The sequence below is a fragment of the Carcharhinus amblyrhynchos genome, chromosome 26 (genome assembly GCF_965287045.1).
Source record: "Carcharhinus amblyrhynchos chromosome 26, sCarAmb.v2.hapA, whole genome shotgun sequence".
Classification (NCBI taxonomy): domain Eukaryota; kingdom Metazoa; phylum Chordata; class Chondrichthyes; order Carcharhiniformes; family Carcharhinidae; genus Carcharhinus; species Carcharhinus amblyrhynchos.
Window position 1 is genome coordinate 14,141,566 of NC_137349.1, and position 27,758 is coordinate 14,169,323.

General features: G+C 48.8%; 1 protein-coding gene across 2 annotated transcripts in view; it reads right to left on the minus strand.

Moving 5' to 3' along the window:
* LOC145358534 (protein S100-A1-like) overlaps positions 1–27,758 on the minus strand; it is a 93,201-nt gene that overhangs the window by 8,490 nt on the left and 56,953 nt on the right. The window contains exon 1 of one of the 2 annotated variants that reach the window (XM_080212671.1): positions 8,061–8,182. The exons of the other annotated variant lie outside the window; for it this stretch is intronic. Within the exon in view, the coding sequence (XP_080068797.1) occupies positions 8,061–8,076 (16 nt within the window). The 5' untranslated portion in view covers positions 8,077–8,182. Of the gene's footprint in view, positions 1–8,060; positions 8,183–27,758 lie in introns of those variants that run through there. 2 annotated transcript variants of the gene reach the window in all.

Genomic DNA, 27,758 nt, shown 5'->3' on the forward strand with positions numbered 1-27,758 from the left:
CATGAGAATTCACCCACACCTCATTGGTCAACTCCTGTCCACTAAACATTGGAAAATAATCTGATCAATTTACCACTCAAGTATTTTTCACTTAGTTTCTTTCTTCAAGATTTCTATTTAAAATTACAAAGGTAACATCAATTTAATCAACGTATAGACTGGAACCACCAGCGCACAGGTTTCTCCTTCACTTACCAATTGGAAGATTTCAGAGTGCCAGGTGAGTTCCAGCCGCTGAACTTTATACCGAGTAGCTGTCAATCACAGCCCCAGGCCCACCTCTCACAGCCCATTGGCTGGACAACCAGCACTCCTGTCAATTACCAGAGTCACGCGGAATCTGATTGGTGGAGCGCCCTGCCACCCCTTACCCCAATGGAAACCATTAGCAAACAAACAAGCCCAAACACTCCCAGGGGGTGATGCACACACAAGCTGCTTTGCCCAGTGGGCATTACCCAGAACGGAGGCGTGCTGGTAGCTTTCCTGGGCAGGTAAATGTAGACAGCTGCATAAATAATCCAGAGGGATAAGCTCAAGTCCCACAGGTGGAAATTGAGGAATTGAGATTCCATGAACTAAGTCAATCCGGAATAAAAATCTTGTATCAATAACGGTTATTCCAAAAACCCACCTGCTTCAATAATGCCCTTTCGGGAAGGAAATCTGTCACCCTCCCGATTCATTCATGGGATGTGGGTGTCGCTGGCGAGGACAACATTTATTACCCATTCTTATTTGCCCCTTGAGAAGGTGATGGTGAGCTGCCTTCTTGAGCCACTGCAGTCCCTGTGGTGTAAGTAAACCCACAGTGTTGTTAGGGAGGGAGTTCCAAGATTTTGATCCGGTGATAGTGAATGAGGTATTTACAAGTCAGGATGGTGAGTGACTCAGAGGGAACCTCCAAGTGTTCCCAAGTATCTGCTGCCCTTGTCCTTCTAGATGGTAGAGGTTGTGGGTTTGGGAGGTGCTGTTGAAGGGCTTTGGTGAGTTCCTGCAGTGCATCTTATAGATGGCACACACGGCTGCCAGTGTGCGATGGTCATGGAGGGATTGAATGTGTGTGGATGGGGTGCCAATCAAGTGGGCTGCTTAGTCCTGGATGGTGTAGGTGAGGGAGGTGTAGATGAGAGAGGGGCAGGTGAGGGAGGGGCAGGTGAGGGAGGGGCAGTTGAGGAAGGGGCAGGTGAAGGGGGCCAGATGACAGGGTGAAGGTGAGAGAGGGGCAGGTGAGGGAAGGACAGGTGAGGGGGGAAGATGAAGGAGGGGTAGGTGAGTGAAGTGCAGGTGAGGGAGGAGCAGGTAAAGGAAGGGCAGATGAGGGAGGGGCAGGTGAAGAAGATGCAGGTGAGGGAGAAGCAGGTCATAGAGTCATTGAGGTTTACAGCATGGAATCAGGCCCTTCGGCCCAACATATCCATGCCACCCTTTCTTTTAAAATCCCTAAGCTAATTGCAATTGCCCACATTTGGCCCATATCCCTCTATGCCCATTGTACCCATGTAACTATCTAAATGTTTTTTAAAAGACAAAATTGTACCCACCTCTACTATTACCTCTGGCAGCTTATTCCAGACACTCACCACCCTCTGTATGAAACAATTGCCCCTCTGGACACTTTTGTATCTCTCCCCTCTCACCTTAAACCTCTCGTTTTAGACTCCCCTACCTTTGGGAAAAGTTATTGACTATCTCGCAGATCTATATCCCTCATTGTTTTATAGATTTATATAAGATCACCCCTCAGCCTCCTATGCTCCAGAGAAAAAAGTCCTAGTCTATCCAGCCTCTCCTTATAACTCAACCCATCAAGACCCAGTAGCATCCTGGTAAATCTTTTCTAGTTTAATAATATCCTTTCTATAATAGGGTGACCAAAACTGCACACAGTATTCCAAGTGTGGCCTTACCAATGTCTTGTACAACTTGAACAAGACGTCCCAACTCCTGTATTCAATGTTCTGACCGATGAAACCAAGCATGCTGAATGCCTTCTTCACCACTCTGTCCACCTGTGACTCCACTTTCAAGGAGCTATGAACAGGTGAGGGAGGGGCAGGCGAAGGAGGGGCAGGAGAAGGAGGGGCAGTTAAGGGAGGTGCGGGTGAGGGAGGGGCCGGTGAGGTAGGGGAAGGTGAAATGCTGCTTTATTTTGTATTTTCATTTCTTCCATTGTTTCATTTCCTGCCTTTTTAAACTCACTTTCTGTTGTTTTGCTGCCATGGTCTCCCTCCCCCTGAGATTTCCCAGCATTTTCTGTTTCTGTTTCAGTTTCAGATTCCAGCCTCTGCAGTATTTTGCCTTTATCCCCACCTCAATGATGGGCCGTGCATAACTCGTCAGGGTTCCTTAGGCAGCACTTTCCAAACCCAGAACCACTTCCAACTAGACAGCAGGTACCTGGGAACACCACCACACGGAGGTTCCCTTCCAAGCCACTCGCCATCCTGACTTGGAATTGTATTGCCTTTGCTGTCACTGGGTCAAAATCCTGGAACTCCCTCCCTAACTGCGCTGCGGACTTTAAGCTGGTGTTGTGAGACTTCTTTCTGGGTGTACTTACACCACAGGGACTGCAGTGGGTTCAGAAGGTGGCCCACCCCCACCTTTGCAACTAGGGATGGGCAATAAATGCTGGCCAGCGATGCCCACATCCAGATTATCAAGAAATGGTTGATGGCACTGGGCATTGCAAAGGCTATGGGCCCGGACAAAGACCATCAGTGAAGTGATGGAAGGGGTTATCGACAGCGCTATCAAACAGCACCTGCTCAGCAATAACCTGCTCAGTGACGCCCAGTTTGGGTTTTGCCAGGGTCACTCAGCTCCTGATCTCATTACAGCCTTGGTTCAAACATGGACAAAAGAGCTGAATTCCAGAGATGAGGTGAGAGTGACAGCCCTTAACATCAAGGCCGCATTCGACTGAGTATGGCATCAAGAACCTAGCAAAACTGGAGCCAATGGGAATCAATGGGAATCAGGGGGAAAACTCTCCACTGGTTGGAGTCAGACCCGGAAGAAAGGAAGATGGCTGTAGTGGTTGGAGGTCACTGTAGGAGTTCCTCAAGCTTAGTGTCCTAGGCCCAACCATCTTCAGCTGCCTCATCAATGGCCTTCCCTCCATCAGAAGGTTAGAAATGGAGATATTTGCTGATGGCTGCACAATATTCAGCGCCATTTGTGACTCGTCAGATACTGAAGCAGGCTATGTTCAAGTGCAGCAACAACTGGACAACACAATGGTTAGCACTGCTGCCTCACAGCGCCAGGGACCCGGGTTCGATTCTCGGCTTGGGTCACTGTCTGTGTGGAGTTTTCACATTCTCCCCATGTCTGCATGGGTTTCCTCTGGGTATTCCGGTTTCCTCCCACCGTCCAAAGATTAGGTGCATTGACCAAGCTAAATTGCCTCTCGTGTTAGCAGGACTAGCTAGGCTAAATTCATGGGGTTATGGGGATAGGGTCTGGGTGGGATTGTGATCGGTGCAGACTTGATAAGCCGAATACCCTCCTTCTGCACTGTAGGATTGTATGATTCCATTCAGGATTAGGTGACAAGTGACAGGAAGATAGAAGGATAAGAGTAGCAGATATCTGGGAACACCATCCACCTGCAAGTGCCCCTCCAAACCATCCTGACTTGGAAATATATCACCACTCCTTCACTGCCGCTGGGTCAAAATCCTGGAACTCCCTCCCTAACAGCACTGTGGATGTACCTACACCACATAGACTGCAGCGATTCAAGAAGGCAGCTCACCGCCACCTTCTCAAGGGGCAATTACGCATGGGCAATGAATACTGATCCAGCCAGTGAAAGTCAGAGTTTATGAAAGAATAAAAATAGTCTCTGCAGAAAGAGGTAACTCCCCAGGAGAGAAGCTTTGCTCAGGGAAGTGCCGGGGGAATCTTCATCAGGCACTATTCCCCCGGGGGGGGGGGGGGGGGGGGAGGACGGTAATCCTCCCACATGCTTTCCCCAGGTGGGAGGGGAGAATCCTCCCACACTGTGTCCCCGGAGGATGGGGAATCCTCTGACTGTTACCCGGTCGGGGTGGGGGGAGTGGGCAGGGGTGAGATGGGGATGGGGTGGTCTCTGCTTTGAGTCACGGATTTCCACTTGGACAGGATTCCTGGGCGATTCCACACAACAAACTAAATGTTCTTAGAACCTGGAGTCGCCTCAAAAGCCACCATTTCAGCTGCGTGTCTCCCTGTTTAGACCGTTCCCACCCTGCAGCACGATACTGACTCACACACGGCCAGTTTCATTCACTTTCCCTTAGGATGGCGGCGGGGGGTGGAATTAAAAGTTAATAAGACAGGTGGATGGAGTTACAGATTAAACTGCAGCTAATGGAATGGGTCAACAGATCGGAGGGGCCTCCTGCACTCTCTGTGAGATGTTCTGAGGCTGTGAGAAAGACTGTGGAAGTGAAAAATCTTGCCCTTCTTCAGTGTTTGAAGAGGTTTTGTTTCGAATAGGATTTTCTGCTTTTTCCTCTTGCTGTCCAGAATGATAAACACACTCGGGCTGCAGCTCATTTTAATAAATACTCTGCTTCAGGCAAATGAAGGAGTGGTTTGCTGTGAATGGATTCTCAGTCTCACTGCCAATATCTATGTTATTCTGGGTGCTCACAGCCTGTTATTAATCCCCTTTCTGATCCCCACTATTTTGCCTCTTTCTTTTGGAATCATAGAATCCCATTCGGCCCATCGAGTCCGCACTGACCACAATCCCACCCAGACCCCATCCCTGTAATCCCATGTATTTACCCTAGCTAGTCGCCCTGACACTAAGGGGCAATTTAGCACGGCCAATCCAGCTAATCTGCACACCTTTGGACTGTGGGAGGAAACCGGAGCACCCAGAGGAAACCCAGGCAGACACGAGGAGAACATGCAAACTCCACACAGACGGTGACCCAAGCTGGGAATCGAACCCGCGTCCCTGGCGCTGTGAGGCAGCAGAGGATTGAGATTGTTATTCCTGAATTAATTCAGACAACAACAAACTCAACAACTTCTCACAACAAATGACAAATGAACCGACAGACTTCCTCACGGAAATCTAGGATAGCGAGACACAGGGACTGAACCCGAGGTGAGGGACAGAACATGGAGTGTTTCCCGCTGCGGAGGCCAGGGAAAAACACACCAAATCTTCCAGGCCCATCCTCCGTCATGCTGCGATTCGGGCTTTACACCATTATCTGCGGCGGGGACCATCCTATTCACATTGAAGAGACCAACAATCACTGAACACCACCCCCCTCTCCCCCCATAGAAAAAGGAAGCTGGATCTCCACAGTGTTATCTAGGATCTGGTACCAGCTGAGTTAACATGAGACTGAGGGGAGAACCAGCAACACGGTGAGGTAGGAAGGAACTTGACCCAAAAAATGTCCAGTCGAGAGATTGGTCACAATCAGTTCTGTCCACAGCTATTGAGGATACGTACATGGTTAATTATTGTTAATAAAGTTTTGCAAATGTGTCTTCAAAGAAGGGGAGTGTCACTGTCCAGCCAGAAGACTTTCTCCCTCCAAAAGCCCACTCCATTATCCTTCCCCAACCACCCAGTGCTGGAGAGGGCTCACATCCCAGATTGATGATTCTGGAAAATTTCTCAGGTCTCTGGGTGCGGACAGGGTCCATGCCAACATTGACACGTCTGGTGTGTGTTCATGGAGTGGACAGGGTCCATGTCAACATTGACACGTCTGGTGTGTGTTCACAGAGTGGACAGGGTCCATGCCAACATTGACACGTCTGGTGTGTGTTCACAGAGTGGACAGGGTCCATGCCAACATTGACACGTCTGGTGTGTGTTCACAGAGTGGACAGGGTCCATGCCAACATTGACACGTCTGGTGTGTGTTCACGGAGTGGACAGGGTCCATGTCAACATTGACACGTCTACTTGTGTGTTCACACAGTGGACGGGGTCCGTGTCAACATTGACATGTCTGGTGTGTGTTCACACAGTGGACAGGGTCCGTGTCAACATTGACACATCTGGTGTGTGTTCACGGAGTGGACATGGTCCGTGTCAACATTGACACATCTGGTGTGTGGTCATGCAGTGGACAGAGTCTGTGTCAACATTGACATGTCTGGTGTGTATTCATGGAGTGGTCTGGTATGTGGGCACGGAGTGACCTGGCGTGTGGTCATGGAGTGATCTAGCGTGTGTTCACAGGGTGGTCTGGCGTATGTTCACGGAATGTTCCGGCATGTGGTCCGATGTGATGGCACCGGGCTGAATGTGAATTGCATCCTCCCCTGGGTCACATGATAAACAGAGAATGGAAATACGAGAGCTCCAATCAGCTCAGCTCAAAGGAAAAACAACCTGACCAGGGAATGGAAAGCGAGAAATTCAGGAGGGGCTGACAGGCACAGGATTGTAACAAGTCTCACAACACCAGGTTAAAGTCCAGCAGGATTATTTGGTAACACAATCTACTAGCTCTCGGAGAGCTGTCCCTTCATCAGGAGAGTGGGAGTTGTGTTTACAGACAGGGCAATATAAAGACACAAACTCAATTTATAAGATATTGGTTGGAATGCGAGTCTTTACAGGTAATCAAGTCTAACCTCTCAAGACTCACATTCCAACCATTATTTTGTAAATTGAGTTTGTGTCTTTATATTGCCTTGTCCCACTCCCCTGATGAAGGGACAGCTCTCCTAGAGCTGGTGGCGTTTGCTACCAAATAAACCTGTTGGACTTTAACCTGGTGTTGAGAGACTTCTTAGTGTGTTTACCCCAGTCCAACGCCGGCAACTCCACATCATAGCCGCAATATTCAGCAGGGGCTGACAGCCACAATATTGTTGGGTTGGTGTTGTTGGAAAGTCTGTGTGTCATTTTTATTTTTACATTTTTCTTAATTAGACAGCAGGCCTGGGGCTTGGAACAAATCCTATTAATTGTGGCAGAGGCCCATTGGGGAGAGTTTAATTGCTGAACTTGTGTTTAAGCTGAGCACAAAGAAAGGTTTACCTCTTAAACCTTGTTTTCTTCAGAAAATGATGAGGTTTCAAAGGTCGCGCTGATATATAACTATTTATAATTGATATATAACTAGTTTCTATATATATTTATGTTCTATGTATAACTGTTTTCTCACTCGTTCTGATATCAGCGTCTCTGTTGTTGTGAGCTGTCACACTGGGGAGATGCCGGTTCCACAGGTTTTGCCCCTTGTTATCTTTCCAAACCTTTGTGGTATCCTCCCCCCTCTGGACGGGAATCCTCATTAACACTGGCCACACCCCCTCTCCCTATTGAAGCATCAATATGTTTAAAATAGACTCCCCCCACCGACCAATGAGGAATTCAGGCAGCGTGCTGTCAATCACCATATATAAGTTGTCCTGCTGCAGGGGTGAAACCACGATCGAGCAGTGGTTCGCCTAGGACGAGGCTAGCCCTTTGCACTTCAGGTGTGCTGACGCCTGCGACGTCCCCAAATGCGAGACACTCGACCACAAAATTTGTGGTAGAAAGAAACTACTTGGACCCAAAAATCCTCAGGGTTTAAGTCAACCTCACCTTCCAGCAGCAAAAGCCACCCTCACGCGAGTCAGTCAGACTCCAGCTTTCACTCTGGATGTTTTAGTTGTTCGGTTTCCTGTCATTGTGTGTCACAGGCACACCCTCAGCTCACAGTGACCTATGACCCCAGTCTGGGGTCAAGCAGCAGGTTTATAACACCCCCCCCTCCCCCCCAACCACTGTCGCCCATATGGTAATTACTGATTCTTTTGCACAATGGCTAGCACTGCTGTCTCACAGCGCCAGGGACCCAAATTTGATTCCCAGTAGGAGTCACTGTCTGTGTGGAGTCTGCATGTTCTCCCCGTGTCTGCGTGGGTTTCCTCCTACAGTCTGAAAGATGTGCTGGTTAGGGTGCTCAATTTTCTCTCGGTGTACCCGAGCGGGCACCAGAGTGTGGAAACTGGGGTATTTTCACAGTAACTTCATTGCAGTGTTAATGTAAGCCTCCTTGCGCCTAATAAATAAACTTTAAAACTTTTAAATTCACCTAACCAGACATCCATTCAGTGCCTTATCTGAGACATTCCTGCTCAAATGGGAATGAGGCTATAAAACTCAACATTTAACAGAGAGAGACAGATTGACAGACAGACAGACAAAGAGAGAGAGAGAGAGAGACAGAGACAAAGAGAGAGAAAGAGAGAGAGAAAAACAGAGAGAAACAGAGAGAGAAAAACAAAGAGAGACAGAGAGAGGCAGAGAGAGAGAGAAAAAACAGAGAGAGAGACAGAGAGAGAGACAGACAGACAGACAGAGAAAGATAGAGAGCGCAACAGAGCAAGAGAAACATAGAGAGACAGAGAGAGAGAGGGAGACAGAGAGAGAGACAGAGAGAGACAGTGAGACAGCGAGAGAAATGGAAAGAGACAGACAGACAGATAGATAGAGAAACAGAGAGAGAGAGAGACAGAGAGAGAGAGACAGGGACAGAGGGACAGACAGTTAGAGGGATAGACAGAGAGAGAGACAGAACGAGAGAAAGAGAGAGACAGAGAGAAAGAGAGAGAAAAACAGAGAGGGAGAGGCAGAGGAGTTGCTCTCAGAGTTACAATGAACCTTTTGTTCCAATGAATAATGAGGACTGGGGACATTCCGCTGGATAGGGTGTTGGGATTTAAAAAGCAATTGGATAAATACTAGAAGAAGAAATCGAGTAGGGATTTGGGGAAAGGATCGGGAACAAAGTAGGAATCTCATGCCTGATTGGTGTGAGATTGGAAAATCCCATGAGAAGGTGCAGGGGTTTTTCCCCAAGGTGTAAATGAAGGATGGGATTATTCCACAGAACCATAGCAAAGTTATAGCAGACTAGGAGGCCTTTCAGCCGTCTTGTAAATGCCAACCCAAAGACACAGTAAAAAGTCTGACAACACCAGGTTTTAGTCCAACCTATTTATTTGATAATATACTCGCAAGCTTTCGGGTTAGCCCCTTCGTCAGGTGAATGGAGAGTTCTGGCCTCGAGGCCAGAACTCTCCATTCACCTGACGAAGGGGCTAACCCGAAAGCTTGCGAGTATATTATCAAATAAATAGGTTGGACTAAAACCTGGTGTTGTCAGACTTTTTACTGTGTTTACGCCAGTCCAACGCCGGCATACCCACATCATAACCCAAAGACAGCCAGGTGTCCTTTCTAATCCCACCTTCCTGCACCCATAGCCCATAGCCCTGTAGCTTACAGCACTGAAGGTGCAGATCCAGGTGCTTTTTAAAGGAGTTTAGAGTCTCTGTCTCCACCATCAACCCGGGCAGTGAATTCCAGACACCCACCACCCTCTTTTTAAAAACTATTTCTTCCTCATGTGCCGACTACACCTACTGCCACACAGCTTAAATCCATGACCCTGGATTTTGAACTCTCTGCCAAGAGGAACAGGTTCTTCCTGTCTACTCCCTCCCTACCCCTCACAATTCTGTGTACTTCAAGCGTGTCACCCCACAGCTTTTGCTTTCCGAGGAAAACAGCCCCAACCTCTCCAATCTCTCCCCATAGCTACAATTCTCCAATGCTGGCAACTTCCTTGTAAATCTCCTTTGCACTCTCTCCAGAGCAAGTACATCCTTCCTGTAATATGGTGACCAGAGCTGTACACAATACTCCAGTTATGGCCTCACCAGTGTTTTATACAATTCCAACATTATATCTTTACTTTTATATTCTATATCTCTGCCAGTGAAGGAGAGCATTTCACCTGCCTTCTTTATAATCTTGTCTAGTTGAACCGCTGCCTGTGTTCACCAAGAACTCTCACTGTATCGACCCCCTCTCAGTACACTCCCAGTTATTGTGTATTCCCTGTAAATGTTTAACCTCCCTAAATACATCACCTCATACTGATCAGAACTGTTCTCCATCTGCCACTTTCCTGCCACTCCATCCACCAATCGATATCATTATTTGGAGCTTACAGCTCTCCTCTACACTGTTCACCACTCGGCCAATTTTAATCTTGTCCGCAAATTTCCCAATTGTGCCACCCCATGTTCATATCCAAATCGTTAATATATGAAACAAAGAGCAGGGCCCCACACCGAGCCCTGTGGAAGGCTGCTTGAAACAGCTTTCCATTCGCAAGGGCGCCATCGACTGTTACCCTTTGTTCCCTGTTACTGCGCCAACTTTGGATCCAATTTGCTACATTACCCTACGTCCCACGGGCTTTTCCTTTACCGACCAGTCTGCCATGTGGGACCTTGTCAAATACCAGATTAAAATCCATGTAGACAACTTCCACTGCACTGCCCTCATCAATCCTTCCTGTCACTTCCCCAAAGGATTCAATCAAACTTGTACAGTCTGACTTTCCCTTAACAAAGCCGTACTGACCATTCCTGACTAGTCCCTGTCTTTCTAAGTGACAGTTTATCCAATCTCTCAGGATTGATCCGAACAACTGATACTAGACTAACTGGCCTGTTAATTGTTTGGCAATTCCTTCGCACCTTTTTAACAACTGAACCACATTTGCATTCCTCTAGCCCTCTGGCACCTCCCCTGTGTCCAGTGGAGATTGGAAAATGATCCTCAGAGCATCTGCTGTTTCCTCCTTGACCCCCTTTAACATCCGAGCGAGCAATCCATCCGGCCCCAGAGACTGATCCACCCTCAGGGATTCCCACTCCCTCGAACACTTCCTCTCTCTCATTACGATTATTTTGAGCTTCTATCAAGCCTCAGCCTCCAACATTCAAATGAAAACAAACCAAGTTTCTCCAATCTCTCCAAACCAGGAGAGATACTCTCCAAGCCAGGCAACATCCTAGTAAACCTCTCCTGAACCCTTTCCAAAGCCTCCACATCCTTCTGGTATTGTGGTAACCAGAACTGTGCACAATATTCCACATGTGGCCTAACTAAAGTTCTATACAGTTGCAACATGACTTGCCAATTTTTATACTCTCTGTCCTGACTGATGAAGGCAAGCATGCCTTACGCCTTCCTGACCACCTTATCAACTTGTACTGCCACTTTCAAGAAACTGTGGACCTGTACGCCCAGATCCCTCTGTATGTTAATGCTTCTAAGGGTTCTGCCATTTACTGTATAGTTCCCTCTTGCATTAGATCTTCCAAAATGCATCCCCTCGCATTTGTCCAGATTAAATTCCATCTGCCATTTCTCCGCCCAAGTCTCCAGCTTATCAATATCCCATCTCATCCTCTGGCAATCCTCTTCACTATCCATACCCCTTTCAATCTTTGTGTCATCCACAAACTTATTAATCAGACCACCCTACATTCTCCTCCAAATCATTTATACATATTACGAACAACAGGAGCCCCAGCACTGATCCCTGTGGAACACCACTGATCACTGATCTCCAGTCAGATAAACACCCTTCCATCAGTACGCTCTGTCTTCTATGACCAAGTAAGAAGTCTCACAACACCAGGTTAAAGTCCAACAGCTTTATTTGGCAGCAAAAGCCACGTGTTGGACTTTAACCTGGAGTTGGGAGACTTCTTACTGTGTTTACCCCAGTCCAAAGCTGGCATCCCCACTTCTATGACCAAGCCAGTTCTGTATCCATTTTACCAGCTCACCATGGATCCCATGTGACTTCACCTTCTGCACCCGCCTGCCATAAAGGTCAAAGACCTTGCTAAAGTCCATGTAGACAACATCCACTGCCCTGCCCTCATCAATCCTCTTTGTCACTGCCTCAAAAAATGCAATAAAGTTTGTGAGACGTAAGAACATAAGAACATAAGAAATAGGAGCAGGAGTAGGCCATCTAGCCCTTCAAGCCTGCCCCACCATTCAATAAGATCATGGCTGATTTGAAGTGGATCAGTTCCACTTTCCCGCTTTCTCCCCATAACCCTTAATTCCCTTGTCTGTCAAAAGCATGACCTCCTCCACATAAAGCCATGCTGCCTATTGTTAATTATAGATTGCACTTTTACCTTAACTATCCTTGTGTTCATTATATACCAGTAAAACATCCTTTGGGTTTTCATTAATCTTGCTTTCTAATATATTTTCATGCCCTCTCTCTGATTTCCTGTATTTACTATCGGCCTCTGGACTATCTGCAGTGTTGAGATTTTTGTGACTATCACACATGTTCTTTTCCTGTTTAATCTTCTTCTGGGTTCCTCTAGACAAACAATAGCGTGCCCTGTGTCCCTCTATTGGGAATATCATTTGAATAAATTTGCATCTCATTATTGTGGTCACACACCGGCACAGATCCTCGCGTCAAATTTAAATCCACCGTGGCTCTAATTTCGGAATGCTCCAATTCACGACTGGTTTTAAAACCTGCTCCTGGGGACCTGAACTTTGATGGGAGCTCAGCGGTGAGTGACACAGCTCAGCACAGCACTGCCGAGGATCCCAATGCAAGGCTTGGGATTCCAGGAACAGGGGTTGGGTGGTCACAGACTCGTCTCCATAGCAGCAGTCTTCATGGCTGCCTTGTCATGGGCAACAGCGCAGGGGAGAGGGGAGGCAAGAGAACCCCGGGGGAGGGGCAACAGCACAGGTGAAAGGGCCGGGGCTCGGGGTAAAGGTTGGATGCAAGGTGGGCGAGGGTGATAACCAGGCAAATGGAAAATGAATTAATTTGTCAAGCAATTTTGCCCACTCGAGCAGCACCGATGTGTGAGAGAGCCAATTATCACTGCTCTATATTTAACGCCTTGGGCAGAGAGATTAAACCCAATGATTTGATAGCGATATTGGGCGAGTGGGCAAGCTTGAAAAGTGGCCACTGACCGAGGCAAGCTCTCCTTGCTTTATGTTGAAGTTCACATTGCCAAGTGTCCCTCATGCTCCAAGCAAGGTGCAGATCAGGACGTGTCTGAGCTGAGAAGTCAGGATCCATTTGAGGGTCCAAAGTTGTTGCCATCTGGTTATGTGATATGTGGTGGTGGGGATTTGGTCGGTCATCATACTCGTGAAACACTTCCATCAGGGAGATGGAGTCCAGTGATCTCACTGCCACCCTCGTTGTTAATAGACTGGAGAGAAGATGGAGACAGTGACATTCGGCTTGCCAAAGGCAGGAGCAGAACGTTCAAGCGTCAGGGGCAGCAGGCATCTTCCAGACACAGAGGATGAGGCTCAGGGAGCCAGGATTTACACACTGTACATGTCCAGGGAACTAGAAGGACACGTCAGTCACATGATGGAGAATTTAGTCCCATGGCAAGGATTCACTGCCGGTGACCATGGTGCTCAGCTTTACACCACTGGCTCCTTCCAAGGCTCCACAGGTGACCTCCATGGCATCCCACAAGCCTTTGCAAAAGTTCATCCAGGAGGTCGCATGTGAAATCTTTATGAGGGCACATGACCTTGTTAACTTTGACCTGGATCAGGTAAGTCAAGAGGCCAGACTGGTGGAATTGATGCAGATCTCTGGTTTTCCACAGGTGCAGGGTGCCATCGACTGCACTCACCCAGCATTCAGAGCTCTGTGGCTACAGGCGGTCAACCATGCCAGCTGCGCTTTACTTGCTGAATGTCCAGTTGGTCTGCAATGGCGCCAAAAGCAGATATGTTCTTGATTCCTGGGGTGTACCCAACTCCCACATCCTCAACTAATTTCAGATCCCTGCCATGATTTAGGGTCCACAGCGACTGTGGGATTTAAACTTTATTTATTAGTGTCACAAGGAGGCTTACATTAACACTGCAATGAAGTTACTGTGAAAATCCCCTAGTCGCCACACTCCGGCACCTGTTCGGATTACACTGAGGGAGAATTTAGCATGGCCAATGCAGCTAACCAGCACGTCTCTCGGACTGTGGGAGGAAACTGGAGCACCCGGAGGAAACCCACACAGACACAGGGAGAATGTGCAGACCCCACACAAACAATGACCCAAGCCGGGAATCGAACCCAAGCTCCTGCCACTCTAGGAGCTGAGGTTGGCTCCTTGAGGATAAGTGGTACTCCTGAGGAGGTGGCTGATGATGCCAGTGTGGAGATCACAGAATGCGGCTGATATAAGGTACAGTGAGGCTCATTTTGCAAGTCACACTCTGGTGGAGCAGACCACTGGGGTACTGAGAGTGAGGTTCTGGTCTGGCCCGCTCTGCTGGAGAGTGTAGTACAAGTAGCACGCATCCTGGCTACTTGCTGTTCTCTGCAGCGGAGTGAAGCTCTGCCTTAAGAGGAGGTGGAGGAGTTGGCACATTTCCTCAGATAGGGAGGGCAATGATGGAGAGGAGGGTGGGGAGGAGAGCCATGAGGGCCTTCACAATGTTCGGATGAGGCAGGTGCGCTCAGCACACGCTCAGTACCAGGCTGGTTACTCATTGGCTGATCATTGTGAACTGGTGTGAGGCAGTGAACATTTGCGAGCCCAAAGACCCTGACCTTCGGGTTGTTCACCATTTTAACACACGATCCCATGCCCCCACATATCTGCCCTTGGCCTGCTGCAATGTTCCAGCGAAGCTCAACACAAACTGGAGAAACAGCGTCTCATCTTCCGGCTCAGCACTTTACAGCCTTCCGCTCTCAACATCGAGTTCAACAACTTCAGATGATTTGCTCGACCCCACCTCCACCCCTTCGTTTTCATTCTATTTTATTTAATTTTTTACTGTTCTCTACCTTATATTTCTTTATTGTCTTTCTTCATTTTTCTCCCCCCACTCTTTCCCCCTACTTTATCCCCCCCTTTCCGTACCTTTTCTCCCCCCCGCTTTCCCTTTTCTACATTCTACCTCTGTCCCATTACCACCGTCTCACCCCCTGCCCCACACAACATCTCCATCTGTTACTGCTTACAGCTTCTCTGCCGTTTGGCCATTCACACCCTTTACCCTCTCTGTGGGCTGCCATTAGCAGCCTTTCCCCTGGTTTCTGTGGCTTTGACTTATCTTTCATTCCCTGCAGTATAAATATCTCCCACTTTCTCTGCCTTTTAGCTTTGACAAAGAGTCACCTGGACTCGAAACGTCAGCTCTTTTCTCCCCTTACAGATGCTGCCAGACCTGCTGAGATTTTCCAGCATTTTCTCTTTTGGTTTCAGATTCCAGCATCCGCAGTAATTTGCTTTGATCGAATGTTTTCGAGGGTGGGCTGACTGTTTACGTTTCCCAAGAGTGAGTTTCTGAGTGGGTGAGAGTTGGGCTGTTGCACCCTCCCTCTCTCACATTCTGCTTCAATCTTTACCTCATCACAAAAACTGGAACAGGCAGAATCCCGGTGGGAACAGCGACCAGTAAAAACCCCACACGCACGCCCGAATATCCCAGAGGAGATTGTTTCGAGAGAATCTCTACAGAAAAAAACACCAACTGGAAACGTAACCTTTTCCTCCCGCTCTGCAGCTCCCTGAGTCTCCCTGGGGATCGAGTAGAGCAAACGCCCACTGTTTACAGACACTGGTACATCTGTGCAGTATGTCACACTGTCCTCCTTACACGCACATTAACACTCCCAGCACACTCATCTCCCCCTCCCTGCCACAATGACCTCATCAGCGTGAGGAAGCACATCTTTGTTAGAAACCAGAGAATCCAGAAAGAGGCCATTCGGCCCATTGAGTCTGTACCAGCCACAATCCCACCCAGGCCCTATCCCCGTGACCCTACACATTTACCTTGCTAATTCCTCAGACATGAAGGAGCACCTAACCTGCACATCTTTGGAATGTGGGGGGAAACTGGAGTGCCCGGAGTAAACCCACACAGACACGGGGAGAATGTGCAAACTGCACACAGGCAACGACCCGAGGCCGGAATCGAGCCCCTGGCGCTGTGAGGCAGCAGTGCGAACCACCGTGCCACCAATGGGGAAACGCTGCTTAACCTCAGGGTGCATTTAGAGAAAATCAATCAAGCAAAAGTCTTTGGGAAACAACTCAGGGGGAGAGTGGGTGTGGGGGAGAGCGGGCAGGGAGGGATTGGGGGGATAGTAGCGGGTGGGGGAAGGGCGGCGGGGGAGAGTGGACGGGGAGAGGGGGCGGGGGGAGTGGGCAGGGGGAGAGTGAGCGGCGAGAGAGCAGGCAGAGGGCGAGCGGGTGGGGGGAGATCTGGGGGTGGGCCAGAGGGGCAGCGGTCAGTGATGCGTGCAGTCAGATACTGTGTTTACAGACAGTGTCACCAAGGGGCAGCGAGCAGGTGGGAAATGGGAGGGGGACAAAGGTTGATCCTGGGGGTCACAGTGGGGTGGGGGGGGGGGACAGGAAGAGAACTCTTTGCAGGTGAGTCTCTGTAATCGGATAAAAACGGAACCAGGTGAGGGTGTCGTGGCCAACTGGACAACATGGGGAGGTGTGGGGGTGGATAGTGCATCAAACCGTCCCAAAGGTTTCGAGAGGATAAGTTTACACTGTCACTCAGGACGTTGACAGAAATGGCATGAAGCCTCTTGAGCAAGGCTGGGAAAGTGAACGTTTTAAATTCTCTCCACTTGCCTGGATGGGTGCGGCTCCAACAACACTGAAGAAACTTGACACCATCCAGGACAAAGCAGCCCTACTTGTTTGGCACCACATCTGTGAACATCTACTCCCTCCGCCACTGACCCTCAGTAGCAGCAGTGTGTACTATCTACAAGATGCACTGAAGCAATTCTCCAAGGCTGCTTAGACAGCACCTTCCAAACACACAACCTCTTCCATCTAGAAGGATAAGGGCAGCAGATAAATGGGAATACCACCACCTGCAAGATTCCCTCCAAGCCATTCACCATCCGGACTTGAACATAAGAACATAAGAACTAGGAGCAGGAGTAGGCCATCCAGCCCTTCGAGCCTGCCCCGCCATTCAATAAGATCATGGCTGATCTGTCGTGGCTCAGTTCCACATTCCCGCCCTCTCCCCATAACCCTTAATCCCCTCTCTTATCAAAAACTTGGAAATATATCGGCCGTACCTTCGCAGTCACTGGGTCAAAATCCTGGAATTCCTTCCCTAACATCATTATGGGTCAACCCACAGCATGTGGACTGCAGCAATTCAAGAAGGCAGCCCACCACCACCTTCTCAAGGGCAACTAAGGATGGGTAAAAAATGCTGGCCAGCCAGCGACGCCATGTCCCAAGAATGAAATTTAAAAATAAATAAATAAATATTTAATGAGTTGCTTGAGAAGCCAATGGTTAGTGCAGATTCTCATTTCATCACCTATTAAAGAACTGAGGTTTCACCCCTGCTTGGGCAAAAGCCACAACTTTTCACAATGTACATTAATGATTTGGAGGAAGGAACTGAAGGCACTGTTGCTAAGTTTGTAGACGATACAAAGAGATGTAGAGGGACAGGTAGTATTGAGGAAACAGGGGGCTGCAGAAGGACTTGGACAGGTTAGGAGAGTGGGCAAAGAAGTGGCAGGTGGAATACAATGTGGAAAAGTGTGAGGTTACGCACTTTGGAAGGAGGAATGGAGGCATAGACTATTTTCTAAATGGGGAAATGCTGAGGAAATCAGAAGCACAAAGGGACTTGGGAGTCATTGTTCAAGATTCTCTTGAGGTTAATGCGCAGGTTCAGTCGGCAGTTAGGAAGGCAAATGCAATGTTAGCATTCATGTTGAGAGGGCAAGAATACAAGAACAGGGATGTATTTCTGAGGTTGTGTAAGGCTCTGGTCAGACCTCATTTGGAGAATTGTAAGCAGTTTTGGGCCCATATCTAAGAAAAGAGGTGCTGGCCTTGGAAACAGTCCTGAGGATCTTCATTCACAAGAATGAATCCTGGAATTAAGAGCTTGTCGTATGAGGAACGGTTGAAGACTCTGGGTCTGTACTTGCTGGAATTTAGAATGATGAAAGGGGATCTTATTGAAACTTGCAGGATACTGTGAGGCCTGGGTAGAGCGGACATGCAGAGGATGTTTCCACTAGTAGGGAAAACTAGAACCAGAGGGCACAGCCTTAGGCTAAAGGGATGATCCTTTAAAACAGAGATGAGGAGGAATTTCTTCAGCCAGAGAGTGGTGAATCTGTGGAACTCTTTGCCGCAGAAGGCTGTGGAGGCCAGGTCACTGAGTATCTTTAAGACAGAGATAGATAGGTTCTTGATTAATAAGGGGTTCAGGGGTTATGGGGAAAAGGCAGGAGAATGGGAATGAGAAAAATGATTGAATGGCAGAGCAGACTCAATGGGTCGAGTGGCCTAATTCTGCTCTTATGTCTTGTGGTCTTATGGTTTTATCTTTGAAGATAATAATATTGAAAATATTGAGGAACCTTTCCTTGGAGAGATCTGGGAACCAAGTGGAAATTACTGGATGGAATGTTGATTTGTGAGCAGAGGAAAACATGAGGAACTTCCGACACAGCTGTGGCAGTTTTGTTTTTTATTCTGATGTTGAACAGCAGTTGGAGGAAAGTTCTCTTCAGGTCTCATTAAAAATCTGAATGAGCCTGGGGTTGAACTGGTGATAGGAAAACTGCAGACAACCTCCAATAGCAAGAGAAAGAGATTGCCTGTGACTCAGAAAGCAAATTGTTCACTATTCAACAGAAATGCCGAAAAGGCCTGGATTGAAATGTCGGAAATGAAAGTGTGAAGTTAAGCAATTTGGTGGGAACAGTAAAGGAGCTGAATGTTATTCAAGCATGCTGTATGCCTACTTGACTACCTTCTCCACTTGCGTTGCCACTTTCAGTAGCCTGTGACCCTGTACACCCAGATCCCTCTGCCTATCAATACTTTTAAGGGTTCTACCATTTACAGTATATTTCCTATCTCTATTAGACCTTCCAAAATGCATTATCTCACATTTGTCTGGATTAAACTCCGTCTGCCATTTCTATGCCCAATCCTCCAACTGATTTATATTCCGCTGTATCCGCTGATGGTCCTCATCGCTATCCACAAATCCACCAACCTTTGTGTCGTCAGCAAACGCACTAATCAATCCAGTTATATTTTCCTCCAAATCATTTATATATATTACAAACAGCAAAAGTCCCAGTATTGTTCCCTGAGGAACACCATTAATCACAGCCCTCCATTCAGAAGCACACCCTTCCACTACTATCCTCTGTCTTCTTTGACTGAGCCAGTCCTGTAGCTACCTTGCTAGCTCACCTCTGATCCCATGCGACTTCACCTTCTGTACCAGTCTGCCATGAGGGACCTTGTCAAAGGGCGGCACGGTGACACAGTGGTTAGAACTGCTGCCTCACAGTGCCAGGGTCCCAGGTTTACTTCTGGCCTCAGGTCACTGTCTGTGTCACGTTCTCTCTGTGTTAGTATGGGTTTCCTCTGGGTGCTCCAGCTTCCTCACATAGTCCAAAGATGTGCGGGTTAGGTGGATTGGCCATGCTAAATTGACCCTAGTGACAGGGGGATTAGCAGGTAAATGTGTGGGGATATGGGAATAAGGCCTGGGTGGGATTTTGGTCAGTGCAGACTCACTGGGCCAATTTTCTCCTCCTGCACTTTGGAGATTCTATGAAATTATTGAAGTCAATGTGGACAACATCCACTGCCCTACCCTCATCAATCATCTTCGTCACTTCCTCAAAAAACTCGATCAAGTTCATGAGACATGATCTCCTCTTCACAAAACCATGTTGCCTCTCACCAATCTGCCCACTTATTTTTAAGTGGGAATAAATGCTGTCTGGAAGAATCCTCTCAATAAGTCCCCTGCCACTGACGTAAGGCTCACCGGCCTGTAATTATCTGGATTATTCTTGCTACCCTTTTTAAACAAAGGAACAACATTAGCTATTCTCCAATCCCCTGGGACCTCCCCTGTGTGTGGAGATGCCGGTGTTGGACTGGGATAAACACAGTAAGAAGTCTCACAACACCAGGTTAAAGTCCAACAGGTTTGTTTGTAGCAAACACCACTAGCTTTCGGAACTGCTGTTCCTTCATCAGGGGGATGGGAGTTCTGATCACAAACAGGGCATATAAAGACACAAATTCAATTTACATGAATAATGATTGGAATGCGAGTCTTTACAGCTAATCAAGTTTTAAAGGTACAGACAATGTGAGTGGAGAGAGCATTAAGCGCAGGTTAAAAAGGTGTGTATTGTTTCCAGACAGGAAAGTTAGTGAGATTTTGCAAGTCCAGGCAAGTTGTGGGTGTTACAGACAGTGCAACATGAACCCGAGATCCCGACTGAGGTCATCCTCACGTGTGTGGAACTTGGCTATCAGTCTCTGCTCAGCGACCCAGAAACCCCCTGAGTATCTTCATTGGAGTAGAAAAGCCAGTTTGGTGGGTTTGTGAGATTGTCACAGTGGTTAGTTAACCTGGTAAGAACATGGGGGGAATGAACAGGATTAAAGAGAAGGAAAGAAGGTTCATCACACAGAATTCAGAACTGTCCTTCCTTCAATCTTTGCAAAAGAATCAATTCAAATTGAGTCTGATCACAGTCCCCCTGAGGAACAAACCCCGATCCAAGCTGATAGGATGAGACATTGCACCCCGTCCTGAGCTCGATCCAATGCTTCATCTGAGCTAAAAGGCTGAGGTGACTTTGAAAAGTTTCATCAGGTAAAGCCTTATTGGCTGCCCTGATCCTTTACTCTAACCTAGCTTAGGCAAACCACCATCGCAGGATTCAGCACCCCCCCCAGTGCAGGATTCAGCAACCTCCCCCAGTGCAGGATTCAGCACCTCCCCCAGTGCAGGATTCAGCACCCCCCCCCCCCCAGTGCAGGATTCAGCACCCTCCCCCAGTGCAGGATTCAGCACCTCCCCCAGTGCAGGATTCAGCACCTCCCCCAGTGCAGGATTCAGCACCCTCCCCCAGTGCAGGATTCAGCACCTCCCCCAATGCAGGATTCAGCACCTCCCCCAGTGCAGGATTCAGCACCTCCCCCAGTGCAGGATTCAGCACCCCCGCCCAGTGCAGGATTCAGCACCCTCCCCCAGTGCAGGATTCAGCACCTCCCCCAGTGCAGGATTCAGCACCTCCCCCAGTGCAGGATTCAGCACCTCCCCCAGTGCAGGATTCAGCACCCTCCCCCAGTGCAGGATTCAGCACCTCCCCCAGTGCAGGATTCAGCACCTCCCCCAGTGCAGGTTTCAGCACCTCCCCCAGTGCAGGATTCAGCACCCCCCCAGTGCAGGATTCAGCACCTCCCCCAATGCAGGATTCAGCACCTCCCCCAGTGCAGGATTCAGCACCCCCGCCCAGTGCAGGATTCAGCACCCTCCCCCAGTGCAGGATTCAGCACCTCCCCCAATGCAGGATTCAGCACCACCCCCAGTGCAGGATTCAGCACCTCCCCCAGTGCAGGATTCAGCACCCCCGCCCAGTGCAGGATTCAGCACCCTCCCCCAGTGCAGGATTCAGCACCTCCCCCAATGCAGGATTCAGCACCTCCCCCAGTGCAGGATTCAGCACCTCCCCCAGTGCAGGATTCAGCACCCTCCCCCAGTGCAGGATTCAGCACCTCCCCCAGTGCAGGATTCAGCACCTCCCCCAGTGCAGGTTTCAGCACCTCCCCCAGTGCAGGATTCAGCACCCCCCCAGTGCAGGATTCAGCACCCCCCCCCAGTGCAGGATTCAGCACCTCCCCCAGTGCAGGATTCAGCACCCTCCCCCAGTGCAGGATTCAGCACCTCCCCCAGTGCAGGATTCAGCACCCCCCCCCACCCCCCCAGTGCAGGATTCAGCACCCTCCTCCAGTGCAGGATTCAGCAGCCCCCCCAGTGCAGGATTCAGCACCTCCCCCCCACTGCAGGATTCAGCACCCCCCCCAGTGCAGGATTCAGCACCCTCCCCACCCCCCCACTGCAGGATTCAGCACCCTCCCCCAGTGCAGGATTCAGCACCCCCCCCCACCCCCCCAGTGCAGGATTCAGCACCCTCCCCACCCCCCCACTGCAGGATTCAGCACCCTCCCCCAGTGCAGGATTCAGCACCCTCCCCCACTGCAGGATTCAGCACCCCCCCCACCCCCCCAGTGCAGGATTCAGCACCCCCCCCACCCCCCCAGTGCAGGATTCAGCACCCTCCCCCAGTGCAGGATTCAGCACCTCCCCCAGTGCAGGATTCAGCACCTCCCCCAGTGCAGGATTCAGCACCTCCCCCACCCCCCCAGTGCAGGATTCAGCACCCTCCCCCAGTGCAGGATTCAGCACCCCCCCCAGTGCAGGATTCAGCACCCCCCCCCTCCCCCCCAGTGCAGGATTTAGCAGTCACCACCCCCCTCACCCCAGTACAGGATTCAGCGCCCTCCCACCCCCTCCAGTGCAGGATTCAGCACACCCCTCAATGCAGGATTCAGCACCTCTCCCCCCCAGTGTAGGATCCCCCAGTGCAGGATTCAGCACCCCCCGTCCACACCCCACCCCCAACCCTCACCCGTGCAGGATTCAGCACCACCCCCAGTGCAGGATTCAGCACCACCCCCCAGTGTAGAATTCAGCACTCCCCCCCAGTGTAGGATTCAGCACCCTTCCCCCCCCCAGTGCAGGATTCAGCATCTCTCCCCCCCAGTGTAGGATTCAGCACTCCCTCCCCAGTGCAATGGGCTGGCCTCGCCCCCTCCTGATCATGGCTTCACCCATGAATTTGTGTGCTGGGGCCTAGGGATGATTGGTGAGGGGTTGGGGGCTGCGTTGGGATTTGGTTGGGACTGGACAGAGACCAGTGATCGGGATGGGCTGTGGGGGGGTTGGTCATCTGGGGGGGTTTGCCCGGCAGGGGGGGGGGGGGGGTAAATGTCAGCTGGGGGAGGGGTGCAGAGGGGCCTGCCTACTGGTGGGGGGGATTGTCACTACCGGGGGAGGCCATGAGGGGGTTGGGGGGCAGCACTATGAGGTTCCCGGGCTGGCCAGTGATTAAGAGACTGATAGTTCGGGGCCACTGTGCATGCGCAGAGTCCTGCTGGTTTCAGCCTCTCCAACACGAATAGACCCCACTCACTGAGACTGAATGAGATTCTCACTGGCAACCTCTGCCGTGCACAGAGTGAGGGAGATTCTACTCTGAACTCCCACTGAAGAAAACAGGGAATTATTCCAATTTTCCCACGAAATGGGCAGCACAGTGGCACAATGGTTAGCACGGCTGCCTCACAGCACCAGGGACCCGGGTTCAATTCCAGCATTGGGTCGCTGTCTGTGTAGAGTCTGCATGTTCTCCCCGTGTCTGCATGGGTTTCCTCCAGGCACTCCGGTTTCCACCCACAGTCCAAAGATGTGCAGGTTAGGTGTATTGGCCATGCTAAGTTGCCCCTAGCGCCGGGGAGGATTTGGACGGTACATGTGTGGGGTTGCGGGGATAGGGCCTGGGTGGGATTGTTGTTGGTGCAGACTCGATGGGCCAAATGGCCTCCTTCTGCACTGTAGATTCTATGAACTCAATACTTGGAATTTTTTTTGGGAGAATTCTGCCCAGACCTGGGTTATTAATGGGCTAATTCCAATGGATTAAGATGTTGATACTGAGTACAGTCTCACAGGAAGATGTGGCCAGCAAAAATATATGTGCCAATAAAACTCCTGTTTTATAGACCTCTGCAAACTCATGAAGTACTCTGTATTGGTTAAACAATATCAGGAATATATCCCCCGACCCCACTCCGCAGAGATCCAGGCTGGGATCAGGCCTTCTGTATTGACACGGAATCTGGTTAACCTGGTTACTGTGAAGAGTTAACTGTTCGCGAGGTTTGGCCTCTAATGTTTTCCGTTTTAGTTTTCTGCTCTCAATTATGATTGCATCTTGGCAAGTGCGGTAAATACTTTGGAAACTTGTTCAGCCTTGTTCAGTATTTACCACTTTGTGTAATTCTTTGCTTATATAAACAGAGTCAATTAGTCAGAAGGCACAGACTAAAGCAACACAAAATGGGGAGACGGAGCTGTGGATTGCAGAGTGCTCCCCCTCTCGCTGCTGAGAGATTGTGGACGTGGGGTAGTTTAGAAAGGGATAGAACAGCAGAAAGAAAATTGAAGCCAGCAACAGGGAATGGTGGCAGCCACTGGGGGAGAGTGGAAATATTGTGGAATTTGCTGGAACAGATTTTCTTCAGCTCCTGAAGCCTGTTTGCAATTGAATGAATTTCTCGCCCTGCAGCTGTTCTATACCCAAACATCCCGTGCCTCTGCCTTGGCTTCAGATCTTTTCATAACCTTTCCTGAAAAACATCAATCAATCCCCCTTTTACAGTTATTAATTGGGTTATAGCACCTACTAAAGTTAAATTTTATTTATTAGTCACAAGATAGGCTTACATTAAGACCATAAGACATAGGAGCAGAATTAGGCCACTCTGCCCATCGAGTCTGCTCCGTCATTCAATCATGGCTGATATTTTTCTCATCCCAATTCTCCTGCCTTTTCCTCATAACCCATGATTTCCTTGTTAATCAAGAACCTATCTATCTCTGTCATAAAGACACTCAATGACCTGATCTCCACAGCCTTCTGCGGCAAAGAGTTCCATAGATTCACCACTCTCTGGCTGAAGAAATTCCTCCTCATCTCCGTTTTAAAGGATCGTCTCTTTAGACTGAGATTGTGCCCTCTGTTTCTAGGTTTTCCCACTAGTGGAAACATCCTCTCCATGTCCACTCTATCCAGGCCTCGCAGAATCCTGTAAGTTACAATAAGATCCCCTCTTCTAAACTCCAGCGAGTACAATCCCAGAGTCTTCAACTGTTCCTCATATGACAGGCTCTCCATTCCAGGGATCATTCTTATGAACCTCCTCTGGACTCTTTCCAAGGCCAGCACATCCTTCCTTAGATATGGGGCCCAAAACTGCTCACAATACTCCAAATGGGGTTTGACCAGAGCCTTATACAGCCTCAGAAGTACATCCCTACTGTTGTATTCTAGCCCCGTCGACATGAATGCTAAGCATTTGCCTTTCTAATTGCCAACTGAACCTGCACGTTAACTTTAAGAGAATCTTGAACAATGACTCCCAAGTCCCTTTGTGTTTCTGATTTCCTAAGCATTTTCCTATTTAGAAAATAATCTATGCCTCCATTCTTCTTTCCAAAGTGTATAACCTCACACTTTTCCACATTGCATTCCATCTGCCACTTCTTTGCCAACTCTCCCAACTTGTCCACATCCTTCTGCAGCCCCCCACTTCCTCAATACTACCTGTCCCTCTACATATCTTTGTGTCATCTACAAACTTAGCAACAGTGCCTTCAGTTCCTTCCCCCAGATTGTTAATGTATACTGTGAAAAGTTGTGGTCCCAGCACTGATCCCTGAGTTACAACACTAGTCACCGGCTGCCATCCTGAAAAAGACCCCTTTATCCTCACTCTCTGTTTTCTGCCAGTCAGCCGATGCCATCTATCCATGCCAGGAACTTATCCTTAACACCATGAGCGCTTAACTTATTTAACAGTCTCCTATGCGGCACTTTGTCAAAGGCCTTCTGGAAATCTAAATAAATCATGTCCACTAGTTCTCCTTTAACTTCCTTGTTACCTCCTCAAAGAACTCTAACAGATTTGTCAGTCATGATCTCCCCTTGATGAAGCCATGCTGATTCAGTCCTACTTTATCATGTACTTCCAAGTACTCTACGATCTCATCTTTAATAATGGATTCTAAAATCTTGCCAATGACCAAAGTCAGGCTAACCGGCCTATAATTTCCCATCTGCTGTCTCCCTTCCTTCTTAAACAATGGTGTTACATTCACTACTTTCCAGTCCTCTGGTAACCTCTCTGCCCAGGAAGAAGTCTCACAACACCAGGTTAAAGTCCAACACGTCTATTTGGTAGCAAAATCCACAAGCTTTCGGAACGCTGCTCCTTCGTCAGGTAAGTGGGAGATCTGGTCACAAACAGGGCAATATAAAGACACAAACTCAATTTATAAAATAATGGTTGGAATGTGAGTCTTTACAGGTAATCAAGTCTTAAAGGTATAGACAATGTGAGTGGTGAGAGGGTTAAGCACAGGCTAAAGAGATGTGTATTGCCTCCTGACAGGACAGTTAGTGAGATTTTGCAAGCCCAGGCAAGTCGTAAGGGTTACAGATAGTGTGATATGAACCCAAGATCCCGGTTGAGGCCATCCTCATGTGTGCAGAACTTGGCTATCAGTCTTTGCTCAGCGACTCTGCACTGTCGTGTGTCATGAAGGCCGCATTGGTGAACGTTTTACTGTGTTTACCCCAGTCCAACACCCGCATCTCCACATCATGATCCTCCCTGCCTCCAGTGATTCCTGAACAATTACCACCAATGCCTCCACAATTTCCTCAGCTATCTCTTTTAGAACCCTGGGGTGTAGTCCATCCAGTCCAGGTGAGTTATTCACCTTCAGACCTTTCAGTTTCCCCAGAACCTTCTCCTTAGGGATGGCCACTACACTCACCTGTGCCTCCTGACTCTCCTGAAGCTCTGGCATCCCACTTGTGTCTCCAACTGTGAAGATTGATTCAAAGTAACTATTCAGTTCCTCTGCCATTGCTTTGTTTCCTATTGTTACCTCTCCAGCCTCATTTTCCAGCGATCCAATGGCTATTTTTGCCCCTCTCTTACCTTTTATATATTGAAAAAAACTCTTCCTGTCTGCTTTTATATCACTAGCTAGTTTACACTCATATTTCATCCACTCCCCCCTTATTACTTTTCTGGTTGTCCTCTGCTCACTTTTAAAGGCTTCCCGATCCTCTGGCTTCCCACTAATCCCCATCACTTTGTATGCTTTTTCTTTTGCTTTCATCCTGTCCTTGACTTCGCTCATCAGCCATGGATGCCTTGTCCTCCCTTTAGCCTGTTTCCTTCTCCTTGAGAAGAATTTTTGTTGTGCCTCAAATAACTCTCAAAAACTCCTGCCCCTTGTTGTTCCACTGTCCTCCCTGCTCGGCTCCCTTTCCAATCAACTCTGGCCAGGTCCTCTCTCATCTCTTTGTAGTTACCTTTATTTAATTGTAATACTATTACATCTGACTCCAGCTTCTCCCTCTCAAACTGAAGGGTAAATTCTATCATATTGTGGTCACTGCTCCTTAAGAGTTCCTTCACTTTAAGTTCCCTAATCAAGTCTACCTCATTACACATCATCAAATCCAGAATTGCCTGTTCCCTAGTAGGCTCTGTCACAAGCTGCTCCAAAAAAACCATCTCTTAGACATTCAGAAATTCCTTTTCTTGAGATCCGTTACCTACCTGATTTTCCCAATCCACCTGCATATTGAAGTCCTCCATGATTATTGTAATATTGCCTTTTTTATCTCTTAACACTGCATGAAGTTACTGTGAAATTCCCCTAGTTGCCACACTCCTGCGCTTGTTCGGGTCAATGCACCTAACCAGCGTGTCATTCAGAATGTAGGAGGAAACTGGAGCACCTGGAGGAAACCCACGCAGACACAGGGAGAATGTGCAAACTCCACACAGATAGTGACCTGAGGTCAGAATTGAACCTGGGTCCCTGGCGTTGTGAAGCAGCAGTGTTAACCGCTGTGCCACCCACACAGTACTGCTTTGGGGATTACAGTGGGAGGGCAATGTGAGTAATGACTATTGGGTCAACTACAGCCAGTGAATGAGATAGCGGCATTGGGTGAGTGACAGGCAGTGAGAGGTATTGGTGGATTGTGAGAGGCATGCACAAGGTAAGTGACAGGCAGCAGACGGGCCTCAGATGTGGCTCAGGATCTGTTTGCATGACTGTGATGTGGAATTGTTACTTTTCTCTTAACTGTGACAGAATAAATTCTGGCAGAATTCCAGCAATGGAATGATGGATTTGACCCCCATCCCCCCTGCCCTCTGCCCCCAGGTTATGGGTCACCTTCCTAATCACCCCC